General features: G+C 49.8%; 2 protein-coding genes across 5 annotated transcripts in view; one reads left to right on the plus strand and one right to left on the minus strand.

The window, feature by feature from the left end:
• LOC105192320 (tubulin polyglutamylase TTLL4) overlaps positions 1 to 25,975 on the minus strand; it is a 117,452-nt gene that overhangs the window by 69,138 nt on the left and 22,339 nt on the right. For all 4 annotated transcript variants that reach the window (XM_025302293.1, XM_019845622.2, XM_025302291.1 and 1 more), the window contains one exon: positions 15,454 to 15,528. The gene's annotated coding sequence lies outside the window, so the exon portion shown is untranslated. The remainder of the gene's footprint in view (positions 1 to 15,453; positions 15,529 to 25,975) is intronic.
• On the plus strand, positions 21,038 to 21,968 carry LOC105192282 (uncharacterized). Its single transcript, XM_011156308.2, has one exon. It carries the CDS (start codon positions 21,303 to 21,305, stop codon positions 21,792 to 21,794), a length of 492 nt encoding a protein of 163 aa, XP_011154610.1. The 5' UTR covers positions 21,038 to 21,302; the 3' UTR covers positions 21,795 to 21,968.

Below are 25,975 nucleotides of genomic sequence, written 5' to 3' on the forward strand. Positions count from 1 at the left end.
GGAGATGAAAAAAAAAGTGAAGAGACCAAATCTCACGGGCATGCCTGAACCGCGATAGAGCGTTCACGACGATGGCGTTCGCAGCCATATCCTCCAGTCAATTATTATTATTATCGGTATCGAGTGACCACACACACTTCCGCTCTCATCCGATCCAGTAACGCACGAAATCGAAAGGCGATACGCGATCGCGCGATTTTGTATCATCTGCTTCCCGTGCCTGCGGATTTAATGCGCCCGAATCTCCGTGCTTCGAAGAGATTTCAGAGTTGCGAAAAAAAAAAAAAAGAAAGAACCCAAAGCAAAACGTCGGGCACACGGGTACGCACGAGGCGCGCATTTGTCCTCCGCAACGACGATGTATGTTTTTGGAAGATACGATGACTCCGGAAATATGTAATCTCCCAACTGTGATATCCTTCCTCGATGCATACGAAAAATCAAAGGTGAAGAAGAAATGAGAAATCGTCTAGCATCCGGCAGCCAAGTGACGGCCACTTTGACGCCGGTCTAAGAATTGGCCGCTACATTCGCGAAGAGTAGTCCAAGATACAAAATAAAGAGAGAAGAGACGAGGAAGGATGTGCAAGACGCGAGAGTGCACGTTCTCACGTCTATTAATAGATGATCTCCTTCAGTGCCACGCTTACGGGAAAAAAGCGCTCTCGAGAGAAACCTTACGCGTGGAAAAAAAGGAAAGGGGAGAAAAAAAGAAGTCACTGACCACATGCAGTCTCGCGCACGATGTCATGGGAAGACTGGTGGGGCCACGGTACAAAAAACCTAGAGGAATTCAAGCCTCACGATGCTTTCGGCGCCGTCGTAACATTACGACCCAAGACTCTGGATTAAATCGTATCGTCTCCCCGGGTCTTTTTTCATTTCTTTTTTATAGCGAAACGACTTTTCTCAGGTACCGCGGCGTCTAGAAGCTATCTAACCGCGCAGGTGCAGCGCTAATAACACGGAGCGCAAGCGGGCTTCCTCAGAGGGATTCCTTTTTTCTTCGTCTCTTCTCGCCCGAGCCCGGGCAACGTCTCGCTCCCATTTCAGCTGAAATTTGCATCGCGCGAGTCACATGAACGAGGATCACCGTTTAATTAACCAATCCCCGAAGGTTAAAGGCCAAACCGCTTCTGCGTCGTGAGCTCCATCGTCGAGGGACGACGATGCGACGGGCTAATTTGTACGATTGTAGGAGCATCGGTAATCGCGGCTTCCGGCGGCGATCCGAGGGACGGTGAACAGAAGCGGTGAGGCGGAAGCGCCGCGAAGAAAAATATGCGTCGAGACGCAGGCATGGAGGCATCGCTCGTCCGAGGTGCACGCAATGCCGATTGCATTACGCGTGCATAACGCGTTGCAGGACGGAGAAACGCAGCCGCGGGGATTCGCCGCGATAAATCGAGAGTTGAGTTTCACGGAGTGACTACGTGAGGTTTCGTCTGATTAATAACCCGAGGCCGGGGGCGGCGGAAAGGCTGAAACGTGATCTTCGCCTGCCTATCGCAATTTGAGAACGAAAAGGTTTCTCCCAATTTAAGTTTTTAACGATGAAACTGGATACTCTAGATGAGTTTACGGGCGAGCTGATTGCGTTCGAATTTCAACTCTCGCGCTCGGCACGATTTAATAAATAAGAAAGCAGCGTGTGGCGCGCCACTGCGCGATCGCGTCGTCATTTTAGCGAATAAACATCGCGCGAAATCATCGTGCTCTACGAGGGTAGTCCCAGAAGTACCTGACCTGACGTATAGATAGCGGTTGTTGTTTGAAAAGAATGACTATGGTAGAAAGTACCAACCTTATAAAGCTTAAGTTTGAAGTTTGACGACGCTACGTTGTTTAGCCATTTGTTTGACAGCCATCAAATAGCGAACGCTCTCAGTGAATTTGTAAACATAGAAAGAATTGGTCATCGTTATGTGATACGATACTTTCATTTGAAAGGCCTCAGTCCAACCAATATCAAAGCGGAGCTAGATTCTACTCTGGGGGAGTCTGCTCCTTCGTTCACAACAGTAAAATATTGGGTGGCAGAGTTTAAACGAGGCCGTACGAGAGCTGCCAAGACGAATATCGCAGTGGTCGACCAAATGAGGTGACCACGCCAGAAATGGTGAAGAAAATCCACAAAATGGTATTGGATGACCGTCGACTGAAAGTGCGCGAGTTAGCAGACATGGTAAGCATTTCAAAAAGTGCTGTACATCGCATATTGACTGAAAATTTGGATATGAGAAAGCTGTGTTGGTACAAAAACAGCGTCGTGAGGCTGTTTCAATCGAGTGTTTGGCGAAGTTTCGCAGCAATAAAGCCGATTCATAACCATGGATGAAACAGGGGTCCATTACTTCACACCTGAGACGAAGGAACAGTCAAAACAATGGACCAAGGTGGCTTGATGGCTATTTTGAGGAGCTCGACGATTCCCACTATAAACAGGGTATCGCAGCTATTGAACATCGCTGGGAAAAGTGTATTGAGCTATGAGGAGACTATGTAGAGAAATAAAGATATTTTTCCCCAAATTTTTTGTGTTTTCTTTGTTAGGTCAGGTACTTCTGGGACTACCCTCGTAAATGGTCGTCGAAGAACGTCGACGGACAATTCCGAAGGAAACTCACCGTAGCCTAAGATTAAGAATCGCGACTAGGCGCGATTCGACGTCTCCTCCGCTGAAAAGTGCCCTAATAAATAACTCGAAAATGAATTCTCTCAACCTCAACCGTGTGCATCTCTCTCGAATGTGTCCTGAACGCGCGCCTCCGAATCGGTCGATACTTTCGGAGAAACTGGTGAAATTGACGCATCCACCTGTTGCTCCCCTGCTAAACTCTAACCTGCCCTTTCCCAATCGACTTCAAAGGTCCGCATAGATTCACGCATTAGCCGTACCCGCTACCACCGTTACGCCGCTATCTCCGATGTTCAGGTACCTCGTAATATTACACGCACGCCTATCCACCTGCCGCTACACTCTCGTGGAGGAGATCGCAGCGAGACCGGCACTTTGTTCGGATCCTGTGCGACTCGAATTACATTTAAAAAAAATTTTTTTCCTCGATAAATCTATCGCCCTCTTGCTATCTCCAGCTTCTTTCTTTTCTTTCCTTTTTTTTTCTTTTTTTACTTACGGGTCATTCCGGACAGGAAGCATTTGCGACATATCCTTTCTCTCGTTCGTTAGAGGAGTCCCGTACAAGCAGGAATCCGTAATCCCAGCATCCGGTTTCACGTTTCTACGGGGATGACTCTGTCGTAGCGTTGACAAATCACTCGCGATGACCACCCGAGCTGTTGTCGTGCCAAGCGACAATAAATGAAAAGACAAGCGTTTGCACTGTTCCCGGCTGATATTATCAAATCAAATATTAAACGTTTCCCTGCCATCAATCGTGCTTCTCTTGCAAGTACTCTCTCAAGGAGAAAAAAGAAAAATGAATGCCCACCGATTTGCTCGCGTAGTCACGTCGACGTCGCGTTTACGAGTCGCGTCCCGCATTCTGCTTTATTCAACGGCGGATAGGAAAAATCCTTAAACGGATCCCCGGCTTTACACGTGTTTGCGACTGAGATAGTTGTCAGTGGCCGCCGTAGGTGGGCACAATGGATGACTCATCTCGTAGGAAACTGCAAGAGCGAAGAAAGGAGACGGATATAAGGAGTCCTTCTACCGTGTCAGACAGGAGGGAAACGGAGATGCCTCTGTGTTTGCTTGTGTTTGCACGGCCTCGCGGAAAATCTATTGAGCCAATGGTCCAACAGTGCAGCGTGCTCCCCATTGTGGCAGCCCACGGCGGTTGTTACGGTTACCCATAGCATCGAAGCCCCCGTCCTCGTCTCGTGTTTGGGGTGCGGCGGGGGTGCAAACGGAGCGCACAAAACGGGGGCGCAGTCAAATCCAACGAGCTTCCATTGACGTCTCTTTGTCGTCGTTAGGAATTTATTTCGGTAGCTCGACGCGAGCACACAAGTATAATAGCCCGGCCATAATAGCGGTTAATTCGTGAACGCTTAACCGAAACTTTGGTATCCGATGAAAGAGCAATGTCCGCCATTTTTTCCGCTTATAAGTCAAGACGCGAGCCCGGTCGGAAAAGTCGTTTCAGATATCGCGTCTACCACGAGAGAAATACGCCGGATAGCTCCTCGTAAAGTCGTTCATAATAACTCGACTCGACTCGAGAGAGAGAGACGAAAACTAAATCCATTCCAGCTTGACCGAACTTGACAAAAGTTATTCCCGAGGCTTCGTCGTTAAACCTCGTAAACTCGTTAAAGACAGAGAGGGAATCTCGAGACGCCGTCGGGCCATAAAAGTCGCCCCCCATCGTAAGTAGCAGCCGGCTCCCAATTTCAAGTACACTGTGACTCGCGGCCGAACGCGTCTACCTGTTGCTGTCACGCGTGCGGCACCAATAACGTCGAGTTCTTTATTAGACGCGGGGAAAAATACCATTGCGCGCGAGGGAAAGCCTCCGCGATAATCTCGGTCATTTTATGGGACACCTTCGCCCAAGCAAGATGTAACGGGGAGAAAAAAATGAAAGAGATGAAAAAGGAACAAGAGAGAGAGAGAGAGAGAGAGAGAGAGAGAGAGAGAGAGAGAGAGAGAGAGAGAGAGAGAGAGAGAGAGAGAGAGAGAGAGAGAGAGAGAGAAACAAAGAGAGGTCTTCGTCGACCGAACGTAAGGAAACGCAAGCGACTAATTGGACTTGAATCGAGCCTGCGCTCGTGCGCAGCATCTAGAGACGTCGTAAAGAGTTCGAGTTGTACTCTACAAATTTTATGCCCATCACGTGTAGTTAAAAGTTCCCATTTCAAGGGATACTACGCTGCGTGTCTGATGATGCGACGTACGGACCGGACGACGAGCGCCTCAGCGCTCGCACGTGGGTGTGATATCGAGGGCGATCGACGTACAATGAGATCGACACCGCGGAGGAGAAAATGGGAAAAGGGCTTTCGAGCGGAAACTCCCGAGGTAGAATCGCGCGGATTGGTCACTTTCTATTCGCGGGAGTGAAAGGTTCAGTGCGCGTGCAAGCCGGGCCGCCCTTTTCTTCGCGCACCCACCTGGTGTGGTCAGCCTCACAAAGATGTGTCCGCGCCGAAACGAAAATATTTAACAACAATCGACATCGGCGCTAGCCGTCGTTCGTTCCCTCATCCTCAGCCTCCGCTTGAAAATTGCTCGATATTGTCCGATCCGCGAGCGATTTGGCAAAGTTGACCGGACGCGAGCTTTCACAGCGCGACTAGCCTCGACAAAGTCAGCAAGCTTTTGCTGAAGTGACTTTAGAGCACAGCTTGATGCAACTTCTGGTCGTGGATACGACCAGAAGGCTCGCCATAATGATTATCATCGAGAGAGGAAGACCGATATCTGTTTCGGGATTTCCGACGATACGCGACTTGAAAGAAGCCTTGACCCGGCCGGGAGAGGAGGGAGAGACATGATGATGCCCGCGAGGCTCTTTTCGCTCTTTTCGCGCTTCCTCGCCCGCGATACGTACGCCCGCGTATACACAATAACTCACTATACAAATAAAATCGGGGTTACTCGGAACAAGCGGCGCGGGAGAATCCGCTTTCACTGTCTCCGTTCGAGCGCGAGAGAACGCCTCCCTGACACCCCGGCAACGCGATCCTTGGCCTCTTTATGCCTCCCTGCCGCCAGGAGGACTTTTTTCACGCCAAGCTCCACTTTTATTATTAACGACTGGGGTCTTTCGTGGGCAGATTGAGGCGAAGGTGCGAACTGGGCGGCCTGTTTTCGTCTCTCAAAAGGGCTCCCGCTCCAGCCGCCTCCTGCTCGTACTCACGCGTCAATGAGGACGATCAGATCCTCCTGGAGAGGGACAGAAAGACAGAGAAACGTAGAGAGAGAGAGAGAGAGAGAGAGAGAGAGAGAGAGAGAGAGAGAGAGAGAGAGAGAGAGAGAGAGAGAGAGAGAGAGCGCGCCGAAAGTGACACCACGAGGCTCTATAGGGATCTGCTAACTATATCGCGGCTGTCACAGACGCCGCGCGATTACAGGGCGGAACATGCACGGATTAGAGATTCCACTCGTCGCGACGACGTGGCGACTGGATCGCTATTATGTTTCCCTCCGATTTCGCAGCGGCAACTCAAATTCGCGATCCGATGCGTTCGTGATGCGAGACGCTGCGCGAAATAACCCAGGATACAAGAACCGTCCCCGTCCGGTGCACAACTTCGTGATGCATCTTCAAGCTCCACGATACTCCCTGCTCCGGGGAGGAGAGGAATTTATGTTGCCGATTAATTCGCGAACAAGTCGGCTGGTATCTGGATCTGTTCACTGAGGTATGCGGAAAGAGAAGTGCGAATCGATAGGTTTCGCCTCGGCAAAATATTATCGCCGACTAATTACGACACGCATAATTTTCGGGCGCGAGGTAGACTAATAAGCAAGCGAAGTTGCAAGCGGCCATTTGGAGAAACAGTGTCTGTGGTTAGACAGCGCGCCGCCGCTAACCACAGGCGCTATTGCGAGGAAATTTACGCGCAAAGGAAATTTACGCGCGATTAACTTGGTTATTAATTTAATTAACTTTCGTCGTTTCTCCTCCAATCGTAAATCTCGCATCGCCTTTTTGCCGTCTCGGCAAACAAACGTCGCGCGCGGTTATAACCTCCTAAATGTCTCGCGTTTAATTGTGCTCGCTGGGCACCGGCGACCAAGTATCGCTGTGAAATATCCACGAGAAAGCCCGAGCCCTTCCGAGACGAAAACAGGCCACCCTTCACCGCCCAAGGTGATCTCGGCCATAAAAGTCCTCGGGCGTTAAAAACCTCCTCCTCGCCAGGAAGGATCTCGACGTCCCACTCGGTCGCAGATAGTGAAAGCAGATTCTGCATCGCTTCTCCGTGGCTTCACTTATTTGGATAAGCGAGTACTCGAGGCAAGACGAGCGTGAAAAGGGCAGGCCCTTAGCGATCCGCGCCTGAAAGTATTCGTTGGGGCGCAGCAAAACTCATTCGAGGTAATAGAATCTTCCGGAAAGGAAATAGAGAAGATACTTTGTACTTACTTATCAAGTTTGAGTAATATTTTTGCATTGCAAAAATTCTGCAGATAATATTGTGTGATGTACTATATGTGCAAAAAAAAAAAATATATATATATACATACACACACACACACACACGATAAATAAACACATACAAATTATTGTTTCTCGTCATATGTGACAAGAATCAAAAAGATTTGCGCTGTTCGCGCATATATCATATATGGTAGACGGAGAATTCTTCGATTACGAAAAATTGACGCGTCATTTTCCGAGCAATCCGACGAAATTCTGTTAACGTCAATGGAACAGCGCTGAATCACAGAACCAATCAGAGTCATAATATTTTATAGTGATGCGACAGAATCTCGAACGTGGGTTGCCAGCTCGTCGATAAACATCCACTTGGCGGTTAAATTAGAAACTCATGAAAATCCGAGTGAGTCACGTCACTTAACGGCACTAGGCCACTAATTGGTGGCAACCTGCTCCTCGCCTCGTCGTAGAACCGGCGACCTTCCAAAGAGGACCCTATTTCCGGCAACTGATTCGCTCCGCTACGAGCCAAATTAGTTTAAAACGGTATCCAGAGCCCTTTCCGCCTTGCGGAAGAAGACAGAGCCGAGGGCAGCGGGGAAAAAGGGGCGAGAAAGAGGGAGAGGCGGGGTAGCGATCCCGTAAATTGGGGCCGCTACGCAATTTCTATGAGGGCTATGAGGGGCCCATATGAGGGCTTGTGTAGGCGGGGACTTGCCTCTGGCAAGCCGGAGAAAGGATCCAGGACTCAATGCGGGCTAACCAAGTTCAACGAGAGACTGCAGGTGTTTGAGTTTTCCAACGGATCCCCCCCGCTTTATGTATCGATATCACGCTCTCTCGCGGCTTTTCGCAAGCACGTAAGTGAAAAAATTCCTTTATAACGGCGCTTTTACTACACTTTATTTTTCTACTTTACGGCGATCTCTCGTCATCGCTCGCAACCAAACGCTGACGAATGATCAACGCAACAATCAACACCCTTCCGCCGTCTGCAATATGGTTCAACTTGGCTTTACGCATCGCGAATTTTTCTCAAAAAATATTTCATTTTCCGTCGAGCATGTCGCATATTTCCAAGCGTATAAACATTTATTATATACATTTCGGAGATTTTATCGATAATAATCTCATATTGCATAATTGTGAAATAAATCCTTCTCTCTTTAAGACTCGACATGGGAAGAACGGTATCACTTGTCTTTAAGCTCGATAGAATTTATCGAGGCTCAATATAGGATGAAAAGATCGACGAAATTGGACACGAGCGAGATGACACTGTACGACTTGGCAAACAAGATTCGGGACTCGACTCGACGATGCGTATACTCTATCGCTCGATAAATCTCGTCGAAAATCCCGTCGGAACGAGCATGAAGTAGATCCCGAATAAGAGAATTAGCCGGCGAGTCCGTTCTAGATCGAAATAATTTGCCACGCGGTCGACACGCCGCGCCGCAGAATTTTCGTGCCACTTTTCTGCGGTGCGGCCAACAATGTACCCATCACAATATCGTCGGGCATTGTGCTGTCTGATTTCCATGGTGTACTCGGATTTATCGCCCGGAGCGAAGCATTGTTCGCCGGAATATAAGGTGCTCGGCGAACGAATGAAATAAAATGACTCGACAGCCGCGGAAAAAATCCGCGATCACCGAAAGCACGAAAAGGCAGCCGCGTCACGCTAATTTTCGTACCGTCCCCGATAGAAAGATCGCCGGGGCACTGGGGGGGGGAGAGGGGGAGGGGGAGAAACGCTCAAAAGGGGGATAAAGGCAAGCTAAAATGCACGTATAGGGACCACCCGTTTACGCGAGTCCGCTGACTCTTGTACCGCCGCGCCTTTTGAGCCGACCGATACGCCGATTTTCGAGACTCTTCGTCGACTTTTCTTCCTTCTTTCCTCGCGGACGTAGAATGTGGACGAGCCACTTTTGTCGCGCGCAGCCACCCTCCTTTCTCAAGATCACCGTTCTAATGTTCCGTGACGACAGGTCACTACTACCGCTCTCCTCCCCGACATACCCCCTCTGCGCTACGTCGGTTAAAAATGCTATTTGCAGGGGTGCCTATGCCGCCAAAGAGACGAGCGCCAGATGTCGAATGATTCGCGCTGTTTGCTCCGCTAGTGACCGATGATCGCGCAAACCCCCCTCGCTGGCGAGAAGTGAATTGCGCTAGCGAAGCTCCTCGCCGAGCTTTACGGAGTTGTGGTGATTATACCGAAGTCAAGTTTAGATCCCTATTAGTGCGAAACTGCTATATTTGCTCTTGCACAACTCCTCTCTCTCTTTGACCAACGAGAATCAATGAAAGATATCCGACAAATAATTTTTGAAGCTTCGTTCGTCGAAAATATTCTTGTTGGAGCGCGTTAGAGAGATGCATCCGATTGAATTAATTTTATTAATGTCAAGTAACTAGACCGTCAAAGCGGATAAACGCGGTCTATAGATAACCCTGGAAAATTGCGCAATCGAGGCGATACGATTCGAGGACTGCGATAACATCTCGCGTTAGTTGCGCAATAATGGCGACGGCAACGGCGAGTTTTTGGCGTGGCATTTTTTCTTCCGAGAGGGGGCAAGGACCAACCAGTTACGGTGATCACTCGAGAAGCGAGACCGTGTATGGAGAAGTAATTGCTTGGATTCGTTCTTGTTGTCAGTTGACGAGAGTCGGATGCCTCGTTCGTTATCCTGAGCTGCACCGAAAAAGGTGAGACTGTAATTAAATCCTTTAAAAGTGATTTAATAACACGATTTCGAGCGATTCGCGGCGATAATGTTGTATCCAGGCATCGTATAATCCGACATGAGGGAGAACTCGGCTCGGCGAAGAAAAGCCAGACGTGTGAGATAAGAAAGGAAGTAGTCCTTTTTCGATCATTCGCGACAGCAACTGCACGAGAATTTCATGGTGTTACTTATCGAGTAAAGACTACAGAAATGACGTGTATAATTTTTACACCGAGGATTTCGTCGTCTTTCAAAAATTAAAGAGACAAAAAGGTCCTTTCATACCATGGACAAGCAGGTGAGCGAAAGCTCCCGGGCGTGTAGCCAAAGACGGTCGACAAAAAAAAAAGTTAGACACGCGTTTAATTACGCAACGGCGAGGAAGAACGGGGGGCGAGTTTCGAGGAAAATCTGATTTCCTCCCCACACGCAGGGAGAGAGCGCGTACAAAAAAGCCAAAAAAAAGAAAAAAGAAAAAAGAAGAGGAGCCTCACGTGAAAAGGAACACCAATTTCCACGCACGCCACTAAAATCATCTTATAATAACACGGAAGGAATTTTCCTTCCTTCGAATGTTATTCATCAAGCTAATATAATGACACGAGAGATCTTTTCCTTCACGTTGGAAGTCCCTGCGCGAAGGATAAAAGACACAGTGCCATCGACGCGTACACGGAGATTATAATAGTCATTAGGCTGTTTCAGGCGTACGAAAAAGACGGCGGGCAGAGGCGGAGGAGAAGAATAGAAGGAACGGGGAGGAGGGAAGGAGGACAATCTCTCCGGATGGACCATGGTTTTTTGTGCCCCTCGGGGGTTTACAGCGTCGTCGGGGCACTTGTTATGGTGGTGGATGCACGTGTTCTAATGGATACGCCGGACGCAGTCGAAAAAAATGTGGCTTCTCTAGGCTTAGGTTAACGCGCAGGGTGGAGGGAGGGGGATGTATCTAGGAGTCTCGACACTCCGGAGGATAGACGAGATAGATGATGAGCCCGAAGCATGCAGGGCCGCACCCGGTCCTGAGGAACAACCCTGAGGAACTTGAAGACACTCACTTGTACAAATGGAAGAACTTCAGAGACGACTTTAGGGACAACAGAGTCTCCGTCGCGCAGTCTTTCTTCGGAAAGACTGATATACATACGGCGACGAAAGAATCGACTGTGAATACTTCGGTCACACAAATAGAGAGTAGCGCAGCTACTCTCGCACAGTCAACATTATACTTGAAAATTTATGTGAACATACACGTGCACGCAAACAGTTCTTGATTCGTATTCCTAAATCTTAGAATGACTTTCGTGTCGTTTTATTGATATTTTCACGGGGTAAACGAGGGATACGCCGTGGGCATCAGTGGAAACGTCGCCAAACAAATCATACTTCGCGCGTCCCTCACCTCACTTGGGCGATTGCGTCAGTCACAATGGAGGCTGTGGAAAAGACAGGACTGCAGCCCTGCGCGAGAGGGCAACGCTATCTGACGCAGAAATCTCCGAGAGGCCCGCGCGTTGTCGGGCCCTCCGACTCCCTTCTCGCACTCTATCACGTATGCCCCGTCCCTCTCTCTTTCTTCTTTCGCTCCTCTGACTCACCCTTGCACATGTTCAATTTCAGCCCCTTTGAAAGCTCGTTCCTTATCCCGCGCTGGTCAGGATCCTAGAGAATCCTCTCCCTACTGGACTCGAATGAGGTCCTTTTCTCGGCCAACCGCTCCGCCCACAGGACCCTTTTCGCCCGAGAAAAGGATCGGGTCCCGGCAAAAGAGACCCGTCAAACTGCTCCTCCACGTGCACGTAAAAACGAATCGGGCACAAAGACGAGAGGACGCCGTCGGCGATGGCCGTCTTTCGCTTCGTCCCCGCGAAAAGTCATTGTCGCCTTCGACGACGAAGGAGGGGGAGGGGAGGAGGAAGAGAGGAGGACGGGCGTTCTTTAATCATCTCTATCTATTATCGCGCGCTGACGATTCGGACAGGTCGTCGAACGTTCGAATCTTTCCCGTACGTAATCCTCATCTGCCGCCTCCTCATCCTTCGTCTTTCGATTCTCTGCGCCTCGCGAATCCGCGGGATTTACGATCGCGCGCGATCGCGTCCACGATATCGCGCAATCTGCATCCGGCAAATAAGACGACGAGTCGAGTAACGCCTTCGATGAGATCGAACAAGGATGGGCCGAATAAACAGGATACCACGATGACACAGTCCACCCTAATCCCGCGATAGAAATCCTTAAGCTGCTACCGGTCATCCGCCGGCGTAGGAGGGCGACGAGAAGGGGAAGAACGGGAAATGTATATAATTTATAACGATAATCCTTTAAGAATGGATCCGTGCTTCGGAGGCAGATTCACGCTTCTGCGACCTTCAATGCGACCCTCCCGCCCTTGTTCCGCCACCCCTTCTTTCGAAACTCTCCCCCCGTCCAGTTTTTTTTCTCCGCACACCAGCCGAGCGAATCTTGAATCGATGGAGCGTGCTTCGTCGGGATCTTGTGTTTACATAGGTGCAGAGATTCACAAGGAGCGGCTGTTTACTTAGGGGCATAATGGCGACTCGCAAATGGAAACGGATCTCTCCGAGCTGCATTTCACGACGCGAGAGAAACTCTCTCGCGTTGTGAAATGCATGAAGAGCCGATATCAGGCTTCCGTGTGCAGGCTTCCAACGCGAGTTTGCCGAAACTCTCGAATTTGACGTATCGAGCAATATTTAACGTTAGGATTGCCGTGTTGATCTCGAGGCTCGCGTCGAGTTCATCGCGAACGTGCCTTCGCGTTCTTCCTCCGATTTACGATACCGAGAAGACGACGAAAAGGGGGTGATTGTGAGGACGTTCTCCTTGACGAATTTACGGAGAGAGAGTTTGGACTGACTCATTGTACGTAGTTGCACGGTGTTGTACGTTGCGGTACGGTAGAAGCAACGAATGACAATTTCTCGGGGGTGTCTCGGGGGAGAAATATCCGCGTTACGGCTGCTGCTGCAGTCATTCGCGACGAATCCTTCCCCTTTCTCCACCCGGCGCATCCAGAATGACGAAATTCGCCATTGAAAAGTACGTGTCTGAGCATCGCGCGGGAGAGTTAGGACACGTCTTTTCAGACGTCCTTTTTTTACACACAACACCGACGACGTATCTACGCACCTAACCACCCACGTTTTAGATTCGCTTTAGAAGCGTCGCGAGGCAGGTCCTCGCATCCGGCAGGATCCTTTGATTCACCTTTGCAGACGAGACCTAAATACTGATCTGTTCGTGCAAGTTCGAGCACCTTGTGTGCGCTCTTGGCACGTGAAGAAACTTGGTCAAAGGAACTCGAAATGCCTCCTAGGAATGTATAGGTTCGGAACTGCGCATCGATCCGAAAAGTCCGCGAGCGTCTCGAGTTTACGCGTAATACGTTACACAAAAGGAAGTCCTTCCCGAGACCTCGAATAGCGAGACATGTTCGAACCTGTCTGGAGTCGCGAGCAGCTGCTCGAGCAACTATCTTCGAATCTCTATACCGACGTTCGAACCTCGTTCCGCTACACACGTGTGTGATAAGAGTGTATCTTTCCTTTCCGCGGTTATCGGAAGATGTGTTTGGTCAAATAAGATAAGTGGAATGAATACGAAATAATATTGTCGAAAGCGTGAATCTCGAGAAATATATTTTGAGACTGATCGATACGCATTTTATATTTACATACGCACGCAGTTTGGAAAGATAAGACAAAAGCGCTCCCGGGCTTTAAATATCGCCAAACTTGCTCCTCGATATTTTTATCGATTCATTAACACCGCATAACCGAGAGAGCGAGGGAAGAGTCGAGACAAATCACGAAACAAGTGTGCAAAGACGGACCGTGCCGGTAAATTAACGCGTCCTACCGCGCACCGTTAATCGGACCATTTCCCGAGATCCCGATCCTTCGGTCCGCTAACCCAGAATCCCAACCCTTTTACCTGCGACACACGCACCGGCGAAGTTAGCGGAAACCCGCGAACAATGCGGGAGAGAGTTTCTCCCCGACGGGGAGAACCACCTGTGAAAGGGTTGAACCGCGGATCAACCGATCAGAGATCCGCAGGTCAAAGTACGAGATGTTATTAGCAACAAGTGCGTCTCGAAACAGAAGGTGGCGCACCAAGTCCCTCACTATTTTACTCTTTTCTTTTTTTTTCGTAGGAGTTACAACGTAGGAGCTCATAGTTCCGCTAATTTCAACAGCACACCTGGCGCTTGGTGAAAATGTGGAAAAAGGGCTGCTGGGCGAAGCACGGCAGCTGCGAAAAGCACGTTGCACCATACGCTCGCGCACAGCAGGTTTTTCCTGGTGAGAGAATCGGGGGTGGGACGAGAATCAACCCTTGAATCGTCTTGGATTCTCTCTCTTTCATTTCCGCTCCTTCGATTCGTCGTCGTCGTCGTCGGCCACGCGATCGAAGCGTCGCTTCTACGATTGCGTGCTGCGCATGCATACACGCTAGATCGCGGCTCTGCAAAGCGCCCTTTGTGCGCGCGTTTGACCCTTTTTACCTGGATCACTCTCGTCGGTTCTCGACCCTTGCAGCGCGACGCGGAAGGGCGGCCCCGCCACGTCACGAGAAGGGACAGCGATCAGCGACGAACAAACACGACCGGTGCTTACCTCGTACGGTGGCCTATTCAACGGCGCAAGATATGCATCTACGGCCCTCCAATGGGCCCGGAAAATAACGAAATACCGCCGGAGATTTTCGTGATTTTGAATAATATTGCATTCACCCCCGTCGCCCCTTTCTCTCTCTTTAACCCCTACGCAGTATCCATACACGCTTGGACTTGGTTTCAAAGGGATCGAAATGCCCCCTCCCCCCTCTTGGGCCTCTCTCTCTCTCTTTCTCTCTCTCTTTCTCTCTCTCTCTCTCTCTCTCTCTCTCTCTCTCTCTCTCTCTCTCGTATCGCGGCATTATGGCCGGCCCTTTTTATTCCGCCCACGGAAATTCCCTGGACCGGTTCGGAGGACAAAGGATTCCGCGTGGTTTTCTGACGGATGGGCGAGCGAGTGCCGAAGCGCATAAAAGATTTATTCGCGAATCATCGACGACGGATCGGCCGATCGTGAAGGGCCGCCGGAATATTCATCGTCAATCTTCGATCCGCTTCGTGGATTTCGGTGGACGATGATGCAACAGCGGACAACGCCAATGTAATACCGACGCGTTTCGGAGAATTTCGCCACAATCGCTCATTCGGAAAATAAATAAATATATAACTGTGTATATGTAAGCATAATAATTAATACGTAAGTAAAAACTCGCATGTGACTGTTCGAAATTCTCGGTGAAAATCTCGAAAGATGCGATCCCATCTTTGAGTTCATACCCGTCCTCCATATCCCTCGAACAGACGCTATTCTACCGTCGATCACGCTTAATTTTTCACGGTCCTCGCGTGATTACTGCGTGAATAAAATGGTACTGCGGTAGTTAATTACTGTTTCCTCATTGACAGGGATAAATATACTCCTTCCTGAGGTGCGCGCGTTCAACAATGCGCGCGTTGCTCGCGCTCGCCAATAAAAACGGGAGCGGCATTAATTCCAAGGCGGCGACAGTGCTCAGCATAAAAAGCTTCATGCAAAAAATGATATGTGCAAACTCACCAAAAGCGATGTGCGAGCGAGCTTGTCGTTCCGCTTCGACCGTCCGGTGGCCGTGAGTCCTCTCTGCTGCTTCACCTGCGGCAGAAATTGGCGAGACGTCAGTTGACGAAATAACAGTGCAGTTGATCGCGTGGACGATAGAAACACGAAACAAGGATGGCGACCGGACGCAAAAGGAAGATGAAAAGACGGTGAATTGAAATCGCGTTTCGGCTGGAACGCTTGTTCGTTAAGGGTTTCATCCAGGACACAGCCAGCCTTTGCGGATTATACCGCGGCGAGTAAGTGTAGCGCGGAAAAGATTCGCCTTAATTACGTTACAACACACGATGCCGTCGCAATAATCGAAATTCGTAGCGAACTGTGCTCGGCACCGGCAGAAGATAAGAAAACTTTAACAAAGCGACCATATTTTTAGGGGATAAAATTTCGCCGGTCCAGACCATGCGTTGCTTTCTAAGCAACGTGTCATGTAAGGCGACCGAAATGATTGAGCGAAACGAGAGGAACCTCATACGAACGCTACGTTATTCAACGAATGGCCGCTTAATTAACGCAGATATAAGGCGTGCTTAATAAAACCGAGAGATAAGATTCCGATGAAAAAGATCTCTATCTGGGAGAACGGAGCCTACCTACCGAAGACGATTACCACCCCGTAAAAGCGAGAAACAAAAAACAGATACGGTAGTCGCTGGACCACTTTTCGCTCCGGGCACAGACGAGGACTCCTCTTTTTTTAGTACCGTCCTCTCCCGCCGTCACCCTCCTCCCTATCTTCACGTCGGTCAACAGCTGGAGATAATCGGCTCTCCGAGGACGATTTTCCTTCGGAGGAAACACGTAACGGGAGGACACCGCGCGGCAAAATCGAAGCGCGGAATGGGGAAATTTGTGTGGCTCATTGATAGCCGATGGAAGCCGACTGCACGGCTGTCTCTCTCTCTTTCTCTCTCTCTCTCTCTCCCTCTCTCTCTCTTTCTCTATCTTCAGATCATCCAATATAAGATCAATATCGAGGCTCTCTGGTCGTTTCCGTACCACGTGCGCCATACCCGCACCGCAGATATAGTTACCTTCTACTCGAGACGAAGCGAGAAGCAACGATACACGGCATGACGGCTCGCTCGGGTTTCGTCGTTCCACTTACGGACGATGCCAAAGGGGCATTAAATCCCCGTGGAAGGCTGTTTCATTAATACTCGCGCGCAAGATGTCTCATCGCGCAAGATGGAACGGGCCGTCGTATCGCCTTTCGATGAGACGCATCATCGCTCAGATGATATAGATTAGATTAGAATCGAGTCGATCCGATGATAGGGCGTTTCCCTGGCTTTTCCACGTAATTTGTTTTGTGATTACGAGGCGTAAAATCGAAGCTTTTCATCGTATCACATGAAACCCGACGGATTTCTCTTGGCGGACCGAAGTAATTAATATCTCGTCAACGAGAGAGATACTTAAGATCCAAACGTTAAGCTAAATATGACAACAACGATGACAAAAATGTGCGGATTTTTATATTTTCGTCAAACAGGTCGACTGAAATTTGTCCCGCGGACGCGTTACGAAACACAGATCCTTTGTTTCGCCTGCTGCAATCACCTCGCCAATTTATCCGCAGCCGACTCAATGAACCACAAAGGAAACCATTAATTAAAGCCCGCGAGAACCGAGCGCGGCCGAGTAACGTACGTGTCAGAAATTTTCAACGAAACCAACCGGATTCACGGTGGGCGCCGTGCACAGGCCGAGTTATCTCGATCTCGAAATCGGCACGATTACACGCGAGTGCGCGAGGAGGAAGTAGAAAAAGAAGCCGAGGAAGGCGGAAAGGGTGGGAGCGAGTAGAAGAACGCGCGGATGCAAGACGAGGATGCACTTCAGCTTGCACCTGCCGGTGACGTCAGAAGGGACTTCTTGTTTGGGCCTGCTCAGCCCCGGGGGTCACTACTACTGTTTCAGGTTAGCCTGCCGCGCTTCTTCGCCTTCTCTTTTCTCTTCGACCCTCACACACCGGAGGGGCCCTCCTTCCTCTCTCGTCGTTTCGTCTACCCGCAGCATCGTCGAGCGCGGGTATGTATAGTCGCGTACAGTCGACTTCGCTCGTGCACGAGAGCGAGTGAATAAGAGAACGTGGCACAAAGAACGCCGCGCCGCGCGGTCATTACTCACGTATTAATTATATGCTAATGTTATATGATGAGGATTCCACGTAAAGTCGCGCTTCTAAATCACCGCGTCAGGATCTCGGCGACGTTTTTCCCCTTTCTCCTCCGCCTTTTTCTTCTTTCGTCGCCAAGTGCTCTCCTCCTCACGCACCAAGTATTCTCCTTCCATCGAATTAATCCTTTTTTTCTCGGTGCTCTCCCGACAACACGATAAGCAGCACTATCGCGTACCGAAGTGCCGAAGGTAGCGTTTTAATCGAGATCGCATCATATCGCTCATACACGCATACACACACACACACACACACGCACACACACCAACGAGGGGGGGGCTCTCGCCACGGCCAAACGACGGAGGGTCGTTCCACCTCCTCCGAAGAGTAACATTTTATCTGATGGGGCCCGCGACACTCGTCCCGCACACAATTTGCATAACCTAATACCTTCGTCGTATACGAGGGGACGAGGGCGGGGAATAAATACAGGGGAGACGCGTCCTTTGCGCGAGATTCGCAGTGTAGCGCAAGGAGTAACGGCCTCGAGAGCGTGCCGTCCGCTTTTCGCCGATGCGATTGAATATTTCTACGACTCGGCCGTTTCGACGCGAATCGATTCCAATCGCGTGGGTAACTTATTAGCCGTATAAAACTTATACATTCGTGTTTCGACACCGCGGCTATTATATCGACATTCAGTAACTCTTCGAGTCGCGAGGAGCAACGGTCATCAACGGCAGAATCACAAACGCGAAATTTACGCCGATCGTTCACCGGTTAATGAACCAGAGTGATATATTCCGCTCAAAGAAGTGTCCTCGAAATTTGTCACGCCACATGCGCCATGATTCTCCGTCTCGCCGGGCGATGTATTATTACCGACATAGCGAAGAGTGCGCGCGAGTAGCGAGTATAAATTTCCGGCAGGAATATAAGCGGTAACTCTTCGGGTCCGGCGCGCGAGCTCTCTCTCTCTCTCTCTCTCTCTCTCTCTCTCTCTCTCTCTCCTCCCTTCCCGCTACTTTTCCAGTCACTAGCGCGTTCTCTCTTTCTCTACACTGTGAGGCAAGATGTGAGTAAGATGAAGTGAGGACGATCATGAATTATTAATTCCGCGCGAGACACCTCTCCGGGACGAGAGACGTGCGCGCGAAAAACGCACGGGCGCGGCTTTAAATCGGCCCGCCGCGAGGGCAAAGGCGCGTTCTTGAATTAATTAAAATTTGACGGTCGCGCGCATTAAAAGAGAGGAACCGGTTGTAAAGTCTATCCGATCTTGCGATAGGCTCCTTGCCGCGGCTCACAACGCGAGGCCTCGTCCTGTCGACTTAAAGTGGATTAACGTAGGCGCGGGAAAAGAACGCGATGCAGGCCATCAGATCCGCCGAGTGCTCCGTGCTGGAACAGAGCGTCCGCGGATCTGCTCGCAAACCGGTTTAAATCCGCGTCTAACAGGAAACGCGCGAGATTAGCCGTTTCCTCAATTTTCATCAGAGGCCTGTCGATGCCCGCGCGATGTCGCGGGCGCGCGTTCGCCCCGCCGAGTTTGAGCCGCTGGTCGGAATCACTCGGATGGAATCACGGCTGCGATCGACTACCTGTTCACTTCAAAGGGGCGAACGATGTTTGTCTGCGGTGTCACGGTTGTGGCGAGAGAGAGAGAGAGAGAGAAAGAGAGAGAGAGAGAGAGAGGGGGGGGGAGAGAGCATGTTGCTATGTAACGACGAGGCCCTTCACGATTCCCTTTCGCCCCTCCTGGATAGTTTCTATCGGTGCTCAGGTGTTCCGAACCAACATTTCCGAGTTGTCGAGAATTTTGCGTCTAGATGTCAGTGATGACTCCTCGATAATGGGCGACAATCGATACACAGTGACTGTGTTCTTGACACCGTTACATATTGATCATACATGTCGTTTTTTCGGTATACCGTATGCAAACGTATAAGATTACCTCCGGAGGGTTGTCGTATCCGTGACTACATTCACCTGACGCCCGTCGACGACTACGCGAAGAGAATTGTCGGAAAACAAGCCTGTAGAAAAAGGACCCGGTAATTCGTTGGATGTGAGGTGAAGGAGAAAAAAATTTGTCGCCTCTTAGAAAACTTCCACGCTTTTTTACGACCGTACGGCTAATGGACGCATCGCGATCACGTGTCACGTGAGGACGGGTGCCCCGGGTTCCGAGATAACAAAAAATCCAGGCAGAACATATTTAATAGCGGGGGTTGCCGCACGAGGCTATCACGAGGCGTCTAGACGGTCGGCTCTAAATCTCTCTCTCTCTCTCTCTCTCTCTCTCTCTCTCTCAAACACGGCGGAGAGACGGGGAAAAGAAAAGAAAAAAAGACGGCGAACGTTACCGCGCGTTAATTACTATGACGTACCGGCGGCTACGTTAATCTCTCTCGACTGGCTTACAAGTTCTCCCGGGCCCGGAGCGTGGCTGAAATTAAAATATCCGCGGCCGTGCGAGCGGACAGTTAACGAACGAAATTTCATAGTTGCGCGTTCGATCTGAGATGTAAAGTGCAAAATTGCGCATAAGAGCACCTTGCCACCATCCCCGGCAGAGGGACATGCACAATGCCTACAATAGGATGCGCACTTGGCGCGTCACGCTATTTCGCGTGTCGCGAAATTGAATGCACGATCGATCTCTCCTGTGTCCTCTTTTCTCACGCGGGGTAATTGGACGTTCCTAATGAAGCGTGTCATGGCTTCTGTGAATCAAGCCGGAATCAACTAAGCTCCAATTACTAAGCACAGATCGAACCTTCCTGGTCTCGACTCGTCATCTCTATCATCACTGATATCGAGTCTAAGCGGCCAAAGCGAGCGAGCTGGCAACAACCCCCAACGCAGTCCCCTCGCGGCCAACCTCCGAAGCAACAAGCGGCAAGTATTGGACTTGTTCTGTATTCGGTGTAAAGCCGACAACAGAATCCGTTTCACATCACGCGAGCTTGCGTGACGTGCACGAACGTGTCACGACAGGTTCGATCCAGTCCCGGGCAAGAAGAAGCAACAACACCCCCTCTCGCAATCTGTACAAATCTATCGTAGGGAAAGGGACCCCTCGGGAGAGAGCCGAAGACGTAGGAAATCGGAGCCGCGGCGGAACGAGAGAATCCACCACCAATACAGGGAAGACGGAGCGGGGGTTGTGCGCGTGTATAAGCGTGGTGAGGCGACCAGGGTGCTGCATGCTCGAGATAGGTGGTGGGCAATCGGGGGACGAAGGCGAAGGTGGGAGAAGAGCGGCAGATGGTCGGCGTGGACCCCGACGTGGGAAGCTCCGAATTCTCCGAGTTCCCACAGCCAGTGTGCACCTGCCTTCCCCACTCTGTCACCCCGTGCAGTCTCGGCGGGGCTATATATGGACGGGGTTGATCGTGCTAAGGCACCATTCGCTCACTAGCGTCTCGCTCCAAAGCAACTACCCAAAAGCATTCGCAGAGTACAGATCCTCCGCTACCACGTTCCACCGAGTTCCTATCGAACGACAGTTCTTCGCCACGTGCTTCGGGTTCCGAGAGTTCGAAGGAAGAAACCGGTTCAGTGTCCCGTGGTTCGAAGGAGAGAATCTCTTGAGAGAAAGAGAGAGAGGGAGAGAGAGAGAGAGAGAGAGAGAGAGGAAAAAAGAGAAAGAGACACACACACACACAGAGCGAGAGGAAAAATGGCGGCCATCACTATGAGCCACGTGTTCGAGTACGAGAACGAGCTCAACGACAATCTCTACAACCTGAAGATGTCGGGCAAGGCCGTGAACAGCGGTAGGAGAATACGCAGCATGCTGAAACCACTGCTGCGACTCCTGAAGACGAAGCGAGCGAGCAAGTACGCCTCCAACAAGAGCCAAGAAGCTGCACCTCAGATAGAGATCTTCACCGAGGAGGTCGACAACCAGAACAACGCCAACGAGTCATTGGAGCGCCGACTCTTGGCGGAGCTGCAGGACGCCGAGGAAGGAGCTGCCATCACTGTCTGCCTCGACGGCCAGATGACCGTCGTGCCTGTTGTGCCTGGTCAGTGCTACGTGCCGGTGCATTTCGCACACACCCACGCTGGCGACTTCTACTGGACGACCCTGAGCATGGCCGACAGTGATCTGTGCTACAAGGAGCGCGCCTTCTCGCAGCACCAGCTCCCCGAGATGCAAGTGGCGTGAGAGGAGTCACCGTCTACGTTGTCGAGGACCACACCGCATCTACCTCAACGGCGAATCCTACGAGCTAGCCTGGCCTGTGCCTACTCGAGGTTCGTTCGTCTTCTTCCCGCGGAAACCTGATCTCAAAATCCTCGAGATCGAAAAGAGCTGTCACCAGCGACTAGATGTAAGAAAGTAGCGTCGACATTGACTTGGACATTGAGGCGAGAGATTTGAAACTGTGATTTCGTTTAGCCTAGGTGTAGATTTTAATTTATCGCGTGTCATTGACAACTGACTGATCGAAACGAGCATCTTTCGCGGAAATAATCAAAATTTACTCGAGGATACCTCAGAGCGAGAATGAGAGAGAGAGAGAGAGAGAGAGAGAAAGAGAGAGAGAGAGAGAGAGAGAGAGAGAGAGAATGTGAGTGAAAGCGAAAAATACGTATATATATACATAGACACATATATATTTTTTATATTGCGGCGATGCGTTGTCGCATTTTGTGATACTTGTAATATTGATACTTTAGTAAATAGAAGACTTGGTGTAATTTTGAGATTGTGATATCGGCTTTAACGTCAGCAGGCATCGCTGACACTCTCCTAATGTCTTCCTAAATATATGTTTCTTCAAAATAAATGTTACTTATAAGAGCAAATATATACCTTGTGTGTCAATTGATTTACTGTTCCCTTCATCTAGATTATGAGCGAGTAGTTATAAGAATAGCATGGAAATATTGACATTTTTATCTTTCTCAAAAGTAAGATATATTTTTATAAAATCATAAACTTTAAAAAAAAAATTTGTAATGAGATAACGCAAAGAGATATGCAAGAAGAGACTCTTTGCATTAACATTCGCCTGCAATTTCCAAAAGTAATTTCTATTTATATTTTCGAACTTTCCGCTATACACTCGGATAAACTCAGAAAAAAAAAACATTCAAAGATTTCAAAGAGTGGAAAATATTTGACTGAACGTTTCGTACAGAATTGAAGGAACTCTGGACAAAACTATTCCGATTAAAACGGCGAGTCACGAGGTGACGCGAGGAAGCATCATCGTTTACGCGGGAAAACGATACACGACAACGTGAAAGATTTCGTTGCGATGTCCTGAATTCTAATTTTGTCATTAAAAATTGGACTTAACACAGCACTTTAATATCCATGGATAAAATATTTGCAGAGTTAAAATAACGCATTCCTTCCGAGTAATAAATCATTGGAAATAAAAAAAAAAGAAAAAAAGACAAAAGAGCGTGAACAATAGTTCGTTTAAGGATCCTACACGAAGGGACACTACGTACACGTGTTGCCCATATGCGACGACACATGTCAACTGTGGGTTAGTCGAGACAGGGATGAGACACGAACGAGATGAGGGGCGAGATCGCATGATTTTTTATGAATTACAACAGCAGCAGCGACGGGGTGATTCTGATCTCTCGTGACTAGAGGGGATAAAAAGGATAAACAGCCATGATGCCAGCGCAGCTACTGTGTTTATCGGATTATAATAAAATATATTGAATTGTAAAAATCATCGGGGAAATTGTTGAGTGACGCAGCCGCTTCTTTCCTGCCGCTTATTTTTCGCCGATAAGACAGCGAACAAGTCCCTCGGCCCTTTGCCCTCGGTGTTAGGGTGAGGGTGCCACAGCCTGGAAGGCAGGCAACTCTTCGAACAACCCTGCAGCGAATGCAGACTGCACCCGAGTCGCAGGGGCAGAGGCTTGCTTTGGCACGCGCTCCCGCTCGAAAGAGGTCAGACGCGACACCGTTGAAGGAGAAGAAAAGTAAAGTAACGTCCGAAATGTATCGATTACGAGACTTATTCTCACGTGCGACGCTGCATCGCGACACACGTCGATTAAATGAATTAATTCATTATCCTCTTACCGTTATCCCCCACCACGCTCCTCTCACCTCATTCGAGCCCGTCTCACGGCTATCCGGATCGCGTAAATTGGTCGAAACCGGGTATGTCGCAAGCGTTCGATAGCCTTTTTCGTAATTACAGTGATCGAAGTATCGGCGGAGGAATTTTTCCTCGTCCAAAATCGCCTCGCCGCGCCGTTCGCGCGGTGGGAACACAGTCAGACTCGTTCGACTCGTTCGACACATTGAAGACGTTCGAGACATTCATAAATTTCTTCTGCATCGAACGAATGAATCATAACATGCCATGTTATTTCGCTCATTCACACAGCCTGTCACTGTGCAATACAATCTCTCGTTTGTTCGAAGATGAACGAAATTGTCCAAAATTGCCGGACAATGGACAGTGAGAAACATTGAAAGCACTGCAGAGCGGCACGGCGGCCGCTCGCGCGCGCGCGCGCGCGCGCAAACAATATCTCGCTACTTTCTCGGTTGACATTTGTCGGCGCGCGAGGCGAGGGATAAGCACGTGTCGCGGAATCGGCTACCAACTTCCTCCTGCAGCCTACGGCCCGCGGTAATCGCGGCGGCCTTTGCTGTCCTCCGTCGAGTGAACGGCGCGCGGCGCGGCTCGTGCCAGCGGAACGCTCGCTTATTCCCACGGCCCCGATCGACGCATTAAATGCGAGCGGGCGCACACGCGCGCACGCACGCGTGTCACGTATACCATTGCGCGGGCATTGGGTGACCGAGCACGCGGAAAACGCACACACTCTCTCCGTCTCTATAGCTTACCTTCTCCCTCCTTCGAGCACGAGCGCGTATCTATAATAGACTTCATACACGGTACACTCAATCCCGCGATTCAATCCAGTGCAGAAGACGCTGGAAAGAACGATCGAAGTCGCGATGAAACAACTGGCCGACGAGTGATCGAGACCATTTCTCCGACACCCACCCACCACAAGCCGGGAGGTACTCACTCTAAATCCGTCAATAATTACGCAAAGGAAGACAACTCACGCCAGTTTCGGCTGCCAAGAGAGTCGTCGGCGAAACAGCGGACAACAGAGCGTGGAGAAAGAGCGCGCTTCCCGTTCGCGCACGCGGGCCGAGAGACCAAGGGGAAAGGTACGAAATTGGCTCGTGACTAACATCGTTCGTCACGAATGATATGGTGCTTACGCCATCCTCTCGTGCCAATCCCGCGACGCTGCTCGCGCGAAATAGGAAGAGGGGAAAGGTAAGAGAGGGGAGCAGGAGGAGGAAGAATCGCGAGCGTGTGTCTCTTTGCCGTGCACAATGTCGCTTCTAGCGACGCGAACTTTTCGGGACGGCGAGAGCACACGAAATAGGAGCATTGTTGTCGCGCATAATCGCACACTGAGGCTCTTCAGGGATTTAACGTGCGGCGAATGAGAGAGAGAGAGAGAGAGAGAGAGAGAGAGAGAGAGAGAGAGAGAGAGAGAGAGAGAGAGAGAGAGAGAGAGAGAGAGAGAGAGAGAGAGAGAGAGAGAGAGAGAGAGAGAGAGAGAGAGAGAGCAATGTAGGTAAATTTAAAAGGAGATTGCATTGGCATCAGATGCCACCTGGAGCTTGCTTGTTAATAAGATACGCGATTTTGAAAAATCGCGATTAATCGCGTGCGTTTAGTAATTGCATTCCTACGTGAACGGTCTTTCGCGTGCGAGATCGCATAAGCCCCTTTTAACTCGCGCAATTGTAACCAATCGGGTTGGTCGATTCGATCTTATCTACCACTACCGACCCCTATCCTCACTCCGCTCTTTCATTACTTGATTTAAAAATGAAAATTATTTTGTATTAATCGTACCCTGTCACACTCACGGCAGCAACAGGTGTCAGCTCGTCAACAAACTCGCCGAGTTTTATATGGCCTGAACCACCCCATAGACCCCCATAGTTAATCTACATATTGATGAACTAAAGGGTGTCCCAAAATTCACGCAAGAAGTAATTTTGATAGAAAACACAGGTTTATAATGAAAAACTAAATATTTTATTGATTCATAAAGTATACAGTATAGGGTTATGTATGGAATAGCATATCGGGTAAACGTCCACAGCGAAGAGAGTTCGTTGAATGGATTATGGAACACAACAAGTGGATGCTGATTTTTCGAACAAAATCATCTTCAGTGATGAAGGCTTATTTTCATCTTGATGGCTTGGTTAATCGACAAAATTGTCGCATTTGGGGTTCAGAAAATCCACGAGTGATTGTTGAGAAACAAATGCATCCACAACGTGTCACTATTTGGTGCGGATTTTGGGCTCATCGGACCATT

Source organism: Harpegnathos saltator, unplaced genomic scaffold, assembly GCF_003227715.2.
Source record: "Harpegnathos saltator strain DR-91 unplaced genomic scaffold, Hsal_v8.6 scaffold485, whole genome shotgun sequence".
Classification (NCBI taxonomy): Eukaryota; Metazoa; Arthropoda; class Insecta; order Hymenoptera; family Formicidae; genus Harpegnathos; species Harpegnathos saltator.

What these genes read in the sequence shown, in the direction of transcription:
- LOC105192282 (XM_011156308.2), top strand. Translation starts at nt 21,303, where the DNA reads ATGGCGGCCATCACTATGAGCCACGTGTTCGAGTACGAGAACGAGCTC.